The sequence below is a fragment of the Rhipicephalus microplus genome, chromosome 4 (assembly GCF_043290135.1).
Source record: "Rhipicephalus microplus isolate Deutch F79 chromosome 4, USDA_Rmic, whole genome shotgun sequence".
NCBI lineage: Eukaryota > Metazoa > Arthropoda > Arachnida > Ixodida > Ixodidae > Rhipicephalus > Rhipicephalus microplus.
The window spans coordinates 23,543,154-23,555,150 of NC_134703.1; the positions used below are offsets into that span (position 1 = coordinate 23,543,154).

Below are 11,997 nucleotides of genomic sequence, written 5' to 3' on the forward strand. Positions count from 1 at the left end.
ACACTTAACTATTTACCACAAACACTGGTCTAACTGTGCGGCAACTAAAACTTATCTTCGGGTGACGTTCACAGACAACGGCCAAGGTAATTCTCGCGGTTTCGTTCGTGATTTTTTATGCCTGTACTGCCATTTTTTTTAGGGCACATTACGAAACATACTGTCCTTGTTTTATTCGGCTGTGCTCAGCCGCGCGCCTTCTGTGCGTACTATATAGCACTCAAGCTGTTCTCTGTGTCAGGGCTACTCGAGCTGTTCTCACGGCTCTTACCCGCCCTTCTCGTAACATGTTCCTGTAGGGGGATACATTTCCATTTCAATTTCAAAACGAGCAGACGCTCGATACGAAAGAAGAACGGCTATAATCACGCTGATTCCAACGTTGTTCATTATGGCGTGAGAAACGAAGCGATGCGAGGCTCGTTCCTTTTTTCATTTTTTTTTTCACGGGGCGGTCGCGGCTCAAACCACGAAAGTGAGCGGTTCGCTTAAAACTTATTCTGCGTTTCAGTTCTACCCAGCGGATCATAAATAAAGCGGGCCTTCAGTTTCCATTAGCCGGCACGTTGGCACCGACTCGGCAGCAGCGGCGCCACGACTGCAGGAACCGACCCTGGCAACAGTCCATGTCCGAACGCAGCATCATTTCGACTCGACTGTGCTGCGATATTCAACTGCTGCTGCGGCGTGTTCTTTTCTGAAGGAAACTATACACACCATGCACCGTGGTGCGGATGTCCGGCCGTGCTCGGAAAGCGTCGAGTTTCCGACGCGGATGTAAAAGCCGAGTGGTTTCGCAAACGTTCGTCCTGTGATTTGTTGCGGCGCTAAAGAAACGCATCGAGAAAGAAAAAAAGTTGATAACCACCCGTCTGTTACACGAAGCTATGGACTTGGTGGTAGAGCGAGCGCCCCGAAAAGTCGTTAGTTCTGGGTTTGATCCGCGGACCGGGACGAACTATAAGAAGCTTTGTTTCTGAAAAAAAAAAATCAATGTGCATTGCCTTGCGGCTGCGTGCTACAAACGGCTGGTTGTTAATTTCCCTTTCTTAACCCTCACGCCACCTCGCGGGATTTCGCAAAACCAATTTGTAGTATTAAAGAAACGCATGTACGACAGAAGTATGAATCCGTCGGCTAAATAGAAAAAAAGGAAACTTAAGAACAAAGGAAGCAATTTCGACCTAACTTAAAGTGGTGCACTCAAACGGTGCACTGAAGAAGGCGCGCCGTCGTTTTTGGTGAGCGCCGCACGGATCGATAGTTGAACTCAGTGAGTCGACTGATAAGCTCGGCTTCTGCGGGCGACGTCAAGAGTTAATTGAGTTTCAACATTTTGCACAGTTTCTTTTTTCTTATCACCAGATATACTCCTCCTTGCTTCAGTCCGCGGGCGTAAGCGAGAAGACTGATTTTATTGAGTTGGCCGGCTCGAAGTCCACGGACGACATCCTCTGCAGCCTCTCTGACGGCCCAGTCGCTTTTTATAAATAGTCAGCTTTGTTGTAAGCAAAAAGCTTTCGACTGTACAATATAGTGAAATGGTAGTTTTGCTTTGCGCAGCACATGAATTACTACGGAAAGACCCATGCTGCAAGGCCGAGAGATGTTCAAACTCCCAGAAATGTTTCGATTTTGCACGTATCATATACATGCTCACGTGCAAACGCACACACGAACATACATAAAGTATGGCTGAAGATTCCTAACCCCCCCCCTCTCTCTCTCTGGCATATTATACTGGTCCACCACATGACAGCTTCTTCAGAACAAGAAAAAGTGCAGCCGGCAACGTACCGAATTTTATCGAAAAATAATTTGGCAGCCTTGTTTCAGAGTCATAAGTCGCATGTTCCTGAAGCCTCGTAAGAAAGTTACTGTTGTACGTTTAAATACATATTGACGTATAACTGTTTACGAAAAGAACGGAGACAATGAGCACAAAAGTATAGACTTTTTCACGGGACAGAAAAAAAACGCCGATGCACATGGGAGTATGAAAGCTGATGTCGCATCCTCGGCAGTGCATTTTCGGGGGGTCACGCCTGTTTAGTGCAGACCAGAGAGGTTTATGGTGGCGCCCAGGAAAAAACGCCCTATCTTAATTGTATGTCCCGAGTGTTCCTGGTGCCTTTGCCAAGTCACCATGCTGACGAACACTCGCAAGAATTATATATTGATTCATACATAGAAATACCCGATAAGGTGGAGAGGGAGGCGCCTTTCGTCGTAGTTCATTCATTTGGTAGAGCTTCGCAAGCGCAATTCGAACACCGTGGGTTCGGATCCCACCGACGGAAGGGGGGTCTTTCCGTTGACTTTAATCCGAGTCACTTTACATGATTTCTACCGCAGGGATGCGCGGGGCGGGTTAGGGGGGACGATGATTCACTGCGTCACCCCCATCCACTATTAGGTCAATGTGGTGGTGGTGGTAGTGGTTAGAAGATGAGAAAAGGTACCTAATTTCTGCAACCTGGTCGGGAGCACGGCGCAGTGCCTTAGGTCAATGTATGGGGGGGGGGGGGACATTTGCGCCTTATGTGACTACTATAACCCCTCCTTTTTTTTCCCAGTGCGCACGTGTGATTATCCGTGCACTACAGTTGAAGACAACAATTAAAGTCACCTATGCTTCCCCCGACCTAATCATCCGTTGGTTTCATTTGGTTGCCCTAAACAAAGAACCCCGTGGTTTGCAAGAAGCCAGTAATTAACTCTTTAAGACCTCCTTGGTGATGGTTCAGAAGGTGGATATTGCATTGCAGCCAGACGGCTCTTTCGTCCGTACCATGAAAGGCCACGGACGTCTTTATTACCTTAAGCCGTTCGTACAGTAGCACGATTATGCAGCAGCACGCCATGATTAGGCCTAGCATAAATTCAGGTTGCACGGGCGGACTTGGCCCGACCGCAACGGCCGCTGATGGATCTGCTGCAGCAGGATGGAGACTGCGGCATTTACAAACGCCATCGCTTCGTTTTCGCCTTGCTGCCACAGTGCTTGCCTCTGAGCGTTGTTGCGTCTACAACGGTCTTCGAACGCACGACGTGGGAACAAAACAATGCAAGTGTCTCGTGAACACTTCTTCCTTTCGTGTGAACATCTTCGGTACCGCGTGCAGAGAGGGCGAGGTCCATGCTTTTGTGAATCAAGCAATTCATCACGATGTCGCCGCATGCATTTGCAAGGGTCGCAGCCCACGCTATATATGACGTGTTTGGTTTTGTTTAATTAACCACTCCATTTTCTGTATACAGCAATTCGCAAAAATACAACAGTTCTCTTTTTTCTTTTTTCGCCAGTAAGAGAGCAGAACTACTTTACTCTGCGAGATTTCAAGATTGAAATAGGCTCCGTGAGTACTGACGTAGCCGGTATGAGTTATGAAAGTGAAAGTTTGTTGGAGCAGTATCTATCCCCATTTTCTCATTAAGCGAGTTAATTATTATGTGGGCTTTAACGTCCCAAAACCACCATATGATTATAAGAGATGCCGTAGTGGAGGGCTCCGGAAATTTCGGCCACCCGGGGTTCTTTAACGTGCACCCAAATCTGAGCACACGGGCACATCATCTCTGCCTCCATCGGAAATGCAGCCGCCGCAGCCGGGATTCGATCCCGCGACCTGCAGGTCTGCAGCATACCTTAGCCACTAGACCAACACGGCGGGGCTCATTAAGCGAGTGATGTAAGGCAAAAAACGCTTTCAAGTTCATAGCACTGCGCGGAAACTCATGACAGAAATCGACGCTGTCTAGACATTTCATGCTTAATGTCGTTGCTATGTGAGTGAATTGGTAAGACAGTAAATCAGTAATTCTCTGCAAAGACATGACTTAGCATACGAGACGGGAACTAATTATTTAAACCTGGTTTGACATTTCGGTGGTAGGTCTGTATGTACGTTACATGGATTCCCGTTTTTCTTTTGGTTGGTGGGGGGAGGGGGAGTCATTCATCAGCGCACGCACGCACACACACACACACACACACACACACACACACACACACACACACACACACACAAAATGTTTCAGAAACAGTACTCACGGATGACCATAGCCAGCAAGGGCAGGACGACGAGAAGCCGCAGTGGTGTCATCTCGAGTTGTGGAAGTCTTCGTCGCCCCAATTAGAAGTCAAAGTACGCACTGCTTGTCACACTGCCGTCATCCGTCACAAGTCGCGAGGGTCGTGGCTTCGATTACCGTCGCCGTGGCTGGGCGACCCTTGCACACAAACGGCAAATTCGTGTCACGATGCATGCGTCTGTCTAAACAAATAACATTCCAACTCGTCATTTGACACGAAGAGATCAGGGGGTAGGGAAAAAGGTTATCCTAAACTTGAATGAAAGGAACCGGCAAGCGACAAGCTCCAATCGAGGGAACGACACTTCACAAAAAAACACGCACTTGGCATCCAAACGCCGGCGCCGTTGTTGACACCGGCAGAGCAACGAACCTCGTTGTGGCGGCCGCTTTTCGGAGAAATCCGTCTTGCGTGCAGACATGCGGGTGACCAAGTTGTTTCTCGAAAACGTCAGCGTCCGGTCCCCGTGCGCCCAGTATTTCCCCTTCCACGCACAGCGGCTCTCCGTGTGCACGGAACTACCAGGCACTTCCTACCGACCAGCCGCCCCGGTTCATACAAGTACGAATATGCAGCGGAGCGAAACAAAACACCAGCGTCAACGCTGGCGCACTCGCAGTCTTGATTCCGTCAACCAGTTAGGCCTACAGACTCGCCAGGAAACTAAACCGTTTCGAACTTCGCAAGTGTAGTAGTAGCTTGTCTGCAGGCGTAGCAGTGCCGGTTAGCGCTGCGGCAACCGGCTGGCCACGTAGTAGGCGACGAAGCTCCGAGGCGATGTGTGGGTAGAACGGTACCTCATGATCCTCGGCACCGCCAGTGTTTACGAACGCAGAACACGGCGCCGCGACGAAGTCGACACGACCCGGCATTAGCATGCAGCCAGCACGGCTGCCGCACCGGCGGCATTCTTTGCCAGACTGGCGAGGGGTTGGCTGGCTGGGCGAGCCGACAGGGGAGTCCACTTCGAGCCGTGGGGGGAGGGCGCCGCCGGAGCGCCCTTGGCTGCTGTGGCGGCGGCGGCGGCTCGAAAATCGAAGCCCCGACGACTAGACGACGACGCTTTCTTTGTGTATGTGTAGCTGCAGTCGCTGTTATGCTTCCTCTCTTCGTTCCATGCATGTGCGCGCTGGAGGAGGGGACGTCTGCCATCTCTCCCGCGTCCTCGGCTCGTTGTTTTGCCCACCTGTGAGCTCCTCCGAGACTACGTCGGGCCCACCAGACACGCGGAAATGACTGCTTCTCGGAGTCGCCTTATGTCATCTCGTTTATCGAGACACTGCTGGCAGCTAGCTTCCCGTGAGGAACGAACCTGAGGTGTTGCCAGAGATTTTTTTTGAATAAGCAAATAGTGTTCATTCAATTCCTGGCCAACATTTTGTGAATGACCAAGCGATGATCATAATAAACGTTCATTCATCTCCGGTAACATGATGTTGCGCACATGCACGGTGCCAGTTAATACGCAATACCTTTCGTTTCACTCTCTAAAAAGTTACGATGGAGCTTAAAGTTGTAAAAAAGAAAAAGAAACCCGAATCCAACTCAAACACATGCAAAGATTAGTGATGTAACAAAAAAATTAAAAAATAACGAGGTTTTGTTGTCAGCTGAGCAGACAAGCGCGTTAGAGCTCGAGTCTACTAGATATTAGCCAGGCTCCCAGTGAGCTTCCTATAGTGAGATTTCGTCGTTTCCTCTCGTTCTCACTAGAACATAAAAGAAATGTAGGCTGGCACAGGCGACGGGCTTTTTTTAACTGAATGATGACGCATTCCAGGAATCGTGTTTTAGATCTCTGTCCTGCAACTCGCAGCTGGTATAGCGAAAATACGATGGATTCGCCTTAGCAGGTCCTCTTTTTCTCTTTATGTTGTGTCAGATTGAGGCTCCCCTTTTCCCGTAATGATATCCTGATAACGCCCCTGCTCCGCGCCCTTGTTTATATATATTTTGTGACCCAGAACAATGATATAACGCAAGAGTGAAATATGTTCCAGTAACGTGACGCTCGTTTTAGCGAATGTGTTGTTAGTGAGAATATTGATTAAATTTTGTGCGGACTGGCATGTACTGACCCTACCAATCCCCATATATATTACACCCCTCCGCTGGCCCTTCGTTTCCAAGTGCCCCGTTTTCGTAACACAAGGGTGTTAATTCATTCGTTGTAATCTGCGTGGCATTTTCTTTAACTGCTGTCATGAAAGCCTCTTTCAGTATATTCTTGAGAGTCTGTGAACTACCGGCGTGAGATTTTATTGTGTGTGTTCACGATAATGGTTCGTTTCTTATTCTTTCTTCTCTATTGCGTATATCATCCTCCCTTCCCCCCACGCAATGTGCAGGATATTCAACCGAGCCAAAAATTGGTTAACCTACCTGCCTTTCCCCTTCATCTATCTATCTATCTATCTATCTATCTATCTATCTATCTATCTATCTATCTATCTATCTATCTATCTATCTATCTGTCTGTCTGTCTGTCTGTCTGTCTGTCTGTCTGTCTGTCTGTCTGTCTGTCTGTCTGTCTGTCTGTCTGTCTGTCTATCTGTCTATCTATCCATCTATTTATCTATCTATCTATCTATCTATCTATCTATCTATCTATCTATCTATCTATCTATCTATCTATCTGTCAATCTATCAACTATCTATCTACTATCTATCTATCTACTATCTCTCTACTATCTATCTATCTACTATCTATCTATCTACTATCTCTCTACTATCTATCTATCTGCTATCTCTCTACTATCTATCTATCTACTATCTCTCTACTATCTATCTATCTACTATCTCTCTACTATCTATCTATCTACTATCTCTCTACTATCTATCTATCTAAGCGTTCATACGCATGTTTTCCGACTGCCTGCTCTGTCTTAAAAGTTAGTTCATGTGTAGTTTTGTGACGTTACGGTTTCAGCTACCTCCCGCCACAAATGGCGCTCATGTCTCACGTGTGGCGTGCATGATGCGCTGCTTCGCCTCCGCTGCACGCTCGAGGCACTCTAACGAGCGCCTCCGGAATACCATTCACCGATTTTCTTTCGCAGAACATCAAATAAATCTTTTTTTTTCACTCTCTTCGCATGCAAGACTATCGTCTTTCGACATTTGCAGATTACATACAGATACGAGGCCATTTTTTTTTCTCGGTTCAGCTGGGGGTGGAGTTCGCATGTACTTCACATCTTTTCCCCTCAAAATTTTACTTGACTCGGACCTGTTCATTTTTCTCTTCTATTCGGCATTGCCTGAGATATTTTTGTGGCGCGGGCCGAGGATTCATTTTTTTCTATTTCGCAATAAAGGATGCACTCAGCTGCTCACATGAAGGTAACGGACACCGTGGTGACGGGTTCGAACTCGACGGTGGCGGTCGCATTTCGATGGTCTTGAAATGGTGGATGCCCGTGTAGCGTTGGATGTCGATGCACGTTAAAGAACACCAGATGTTCAACACTTATGGAGCCCTTCCCTACATTATGTCTCGTAATAACATTGTTGTTTGGGAACCTAAAACCCCAACCGGAAAGTAATTTTTTGGCCGAGTTTGTATAGATGTTAAATGTTGAGAACAAAGCTGAACCACGAAAAAAACTATGACAAAATAAACTGCACATCAGGAGGCAGCAGCAGGCAACCGGACATTCATACAAATCGTCCAGTATAGCGCACGTTCCATAGTTCGCGCTTTGCCCCGCCGCGGTGGTCTAGTGGCTAAGGTACTCGGATGCTGACCCGCAGGTCGCGGGTTCGGATCCCGGCTGTGGCAGCTGCATTTCCGATGGAGGCGGAAATGTTGTAGGCCCGTGTGCTCAGATTTGGGTGCACGTTAAAGAACCGTGCACAGGTGGTCGAAATTTCCGGAGCCCTCCACTACGGCGTCTCTCATAATCATATGGTGGTTTAGGGACGTTAAACCCCACATATCATCATCATCATCATCATAGTTCACGCTTTGTTTCAAAAAGGAAGGCTTGCGCGAAAACAAAAACTCGGCATGTGTCTCACATCTGAGCACATCGTCTCCGTTGATCGGACGCAGGTTTTTGTGTTGTTTTTTTGCGCTATCCTTTCTTTGTGATAAAAACATTCATCACCATCATATACAGCGGGCACCATCATGCAAATTGACGATGTGCACGCTTGATTGCGCACGCATTTCATTTGCGCGCGCGAATTGACAAGGTGTGTACGTGTGGTGCGTGCATAATAATTCGTTTTTTTTTTCGTCTAAGAGTACAGTCGCGTGCGTCTACGCGACTGGCGTGCGTGTACTGCCGCAGTCATCATGTGGAACTAAGATAAATGGTGTCGGCTGCTTTCCGCTCCGGTGCGACGAAAAATCTCTCGCGCCAGCCTTTCGCGTTCCGCTTCGACAACCGTCTGCATTTCGGCGGTACTCAACGCGCCGAGGAACTGTCCGCGCCGATGCGCATGCATCGACGTATACAGTGCCACGGCCGCTCCACTCTTTCCCCACAGGGACTCGGAGGCCTTCTCTATTGTCGTCGATGAAGTGCGAATACGAAACAGCCTGCTATTTCCGTGTTGCCCGCGGGCTGCTATTCTCTTCATACGGCGAACCAGCTTTTCTTTCGCTTAAACTTCTCAGTCCTTTGTCTCATGGTTGTTTCATTTCCATCGTTTCTCAGCCACCCGGGTAAAGTAAAACGTTGCCTTGCCAGGGAGTCGGGAGATTATTGGTGGACGATGCCCGTTGAAGTAAAAAAAAAAGGGGGGGGGTGGAGACTGCGGAGAGGTGACGATGACAGATGACAGAGGTGAAGAGGTGAAGATTAAGGCGATGCACACATAATTATCGTGCTCTCTGACAAGACAATTACGCAGACTTGCATGCGTAGAAAGCATAAGGTTGGTTAACTCACTGATGAGTCAATTCACTTGGAGTCACTCAGACTCGGACAGAGCCGTGGCTGTGACTCCGAGTGAGTCCGGCTCAGGAAAACTTTTATGAGACTGAGTCCGAGTGAGTCCACAGGGCAAAATATATTTCATGAGTGAGTGGGAGTGAGCTCCACAAGTTTTGCCGTGTTAGGAACCAGAAAGAAATAATGAACGCATAGAGGCATACTCTTGGGCGTGTACGTACGTCTACGAGGGAGTACACATGTCTCGGGAAGCCGAGAGGACTTCTACCACATCTTGTTACTTTCCCTCCATCTATCTCGTCTCTTCTCTCTTTCTTTGAAGATTATTAACAGGTGTGCCTTTGAAAGGAAATACGCTAGCGCTCTTCTTTTCCTCTCTGACGAGTGGTTTCTGATACGTTAGCATGCACAACAACGCCGCCATTGCGTAACTAGTATCTATTATCTGGGAAATTCACCGAAAGGCGTGCGCTAATCGCGGGGCACCGCCACGAAGCCGCCAAAGACGATTAGCATCACGACGATGCCGGGCAAGGCATCTGCGTGATAACGTCAGTTGGTGCGGCGATATTGACTTGCAAATATAGTTCTGGTACACTATACATCCTCGCTAACAAAGCATCGTGCTGGGCTTCGTCAGCCGGATTACGCGGTGTAGTTTGATTCATCACGTTGTGAATGCAGTTGATGATCACGTTAAAGCTAACGAGTATAGGTCGATCCACGGTTCCCATGCAGTCATGAACGATGGCAGGAATGCGTTGTGACGACACCTTCCTCGGCTGTATGACTGTATAGCCTTTAGCCTTAATGGAGAGCTATCGGCCCGTTGTGCACAAGTTAATCAGGGGCTTAGCCAGAAACGTTTTCAAGGGGGTGGGTTCAAATTATGCTTTATGTACGCTCGAGCGCGAGTTCGCATGGAAACACAGCCCCTGTAGAAAATAGGGCCGTCCGAGCTCCCCTCTATGTGCATACCCCGTAATTTGGCAACAATGAACCACACGTATACAAAATGAGAAAGCTTCCTGATCTGCGCTTATGGGTAAGTAAGATTCGACAGACAAGGTACTAAGTTGGCGCGATTATTCACTGTATATGCCAAAAAAGATGACGTGCAAACACAGTCAAAAGAATAAAGCCAAGACACCACAAGCGCCGACTAAACACTTCCTTGTGTCCTTTTTCGCACGCCCGGTCTTGTAGAACCAACACTGCCAACCAACTAACTCAGCTCTGTTACTACTGAGAAGGGCATGTCTTTAGAAAAAAGTGTTATACGATTTAGAGTACAGAGTACTCTATACTAATCGAGAGCATAAAGCCGTCCCTAAGGTACTAACACAAGCAAACGCAACTCGTCGCTGAACCCTCGCTGTTCTCGTTTCCTGCTGACCTTTCCAGCAGAAGGTGTCACGTGGATAGTCCTGTTTATATCGCTCCGTTAAAACGATATATAGAGTACAAGTGAAATGGATTACGCATCTGGCCTATTTCTATAGTCGTAATACATGTCATACTGATCGCGCCGATTACACAGTCACGTCTTGGCACATTTATCAAGTTTTCCTCGTAACAAAAGCGTTAAGCCGTTAGCTGCGTCCATGTAAATATCAAATGTGATGCCACGTTCTTTTTTTTTCTTTTTATTGTGCTGCAGGTTTTTGGCTTTCGTTTGTGCTTTCTACCTTAGCGTGAATACAATGCGAGATTATGGACTGTTAGTTTTTTTTTTCACCCACTATAGCGCTGACTGCGTGCTGTTCGTGCCAATGAGGAACTGTTCTGTTAGTCCATAACCGGATTTGCGGCAGTGTGACATATAAAAACACTCTAAATAATGTCTCATGCAAGTCTGTTCACCCCCTCCTCTCTCTCTCTCTCTCTCTCGCTTTGATGGCTTGTCTGCTATCGCGACGGACCACGTGAACGGGATGGCCACACGCTGGACCTGATTGGTTCCAATAGACCCCTTTCACAATCGCAAAGCTATACCTTTCCTGCTATGCAGATTACCAAACTAGTCACTTATTGCGAACAGCGTGCTGAAGCACAGTTTCCCTGCGCTACGATGTGGGAAATGTACGTTCGGCTATCTTGACATCATCTCCACTTGGAGCATGAAAGGTACCGCCATTATATAGATGGGAGAATGTGCAGCGCAGGGAAGCGCACTATCGGATTATACAGGGTAGCCAACCGGAGACTTCTTTCCTCATCTCTCTCTTCACGTCTTCACTTAGTGTTCTTACTTCCTTCTCTGCATGCTTGTTCCCTGCAGAGACAGCGCGTCTCCCGCAACACAGGTTCCTCGTAAGCGATGCGTAAGCTGAAGCAACAATCAAGCGTGACAACACTATAGTTTCCGAATAAATATTTTGTGGTGTTGGGGTGCCCTCACCGGAATTTGGGGGCGCAAAGTATGTCGAGCGGAACAGAAGGAGTAGTATAAGATAGATATGTGGGGTTTAACGTCCCAAAACCACCATATGATTATGAGAGACGCCGTAGTGGAGGGCTCCGGAAATTTCGACCACCTGGGGCTCTTTAACGTGCACCCAAATCTGAGCACACAGGCCTACACCATTTCCGCCTCCATCGGAAATGCAGCCGCCGCAGCCGGGATTTGAACCCGCGACCTGCGGGTCAGCAGCCGAGTACCTTAGCCACTATAAACCACGCGGCGGGGCAGAAGGAGTGGTAAGGCCATACCGCAACTCCGTACCGTATACTTCCGCGACTTGCTAAAAGACCAATATTGATCAGCCGTCGAAGTGCGATCAGGGTGCGTTCACCTTCGGCGCTCAGGTCCACCGTGTGGCGATGCGAAGTAGGATTGCAGCCACCGTCTGGCACGCGAGGGCGCGATCATCGGGCGCTCGATCGACCACATGCGCGAAGGGATGGCCACCTCGCGTGCTTGCGCAGCGCGAACCCCGCATACTGCGTGTTACCTCCCTCCGCACCAACTGGCACGACGCATGCTGGTGACAGTGTCGC

General features: G+C 48.3%; 1 protein-coding gene across 1 annotated transcript in view; it reads right to left on the reverse strand.

Moving 5' to 3' along the window:
- Positions 1–4,322, reverse strand: part of wit (kinase protein wishful thinking) — a 110,362-nt gene extending 106,040 nt beyond the window's left edge. The window contains exon 1 of the mRNA XM_037422555.2: positions 4,055–4,322. Coding sequence (XP_037278452.2) covers positions 4,055–4,106 — 52 coding nt within the window. The 5' untranslated portion in view covers positions 4,107–4,322. The remainder of the gene's footprint in view (positions 1–4,054) is intronic.
- Between the last annotated feature and the right edge of the window lie 7,675 nt (positions 4,323–11,997).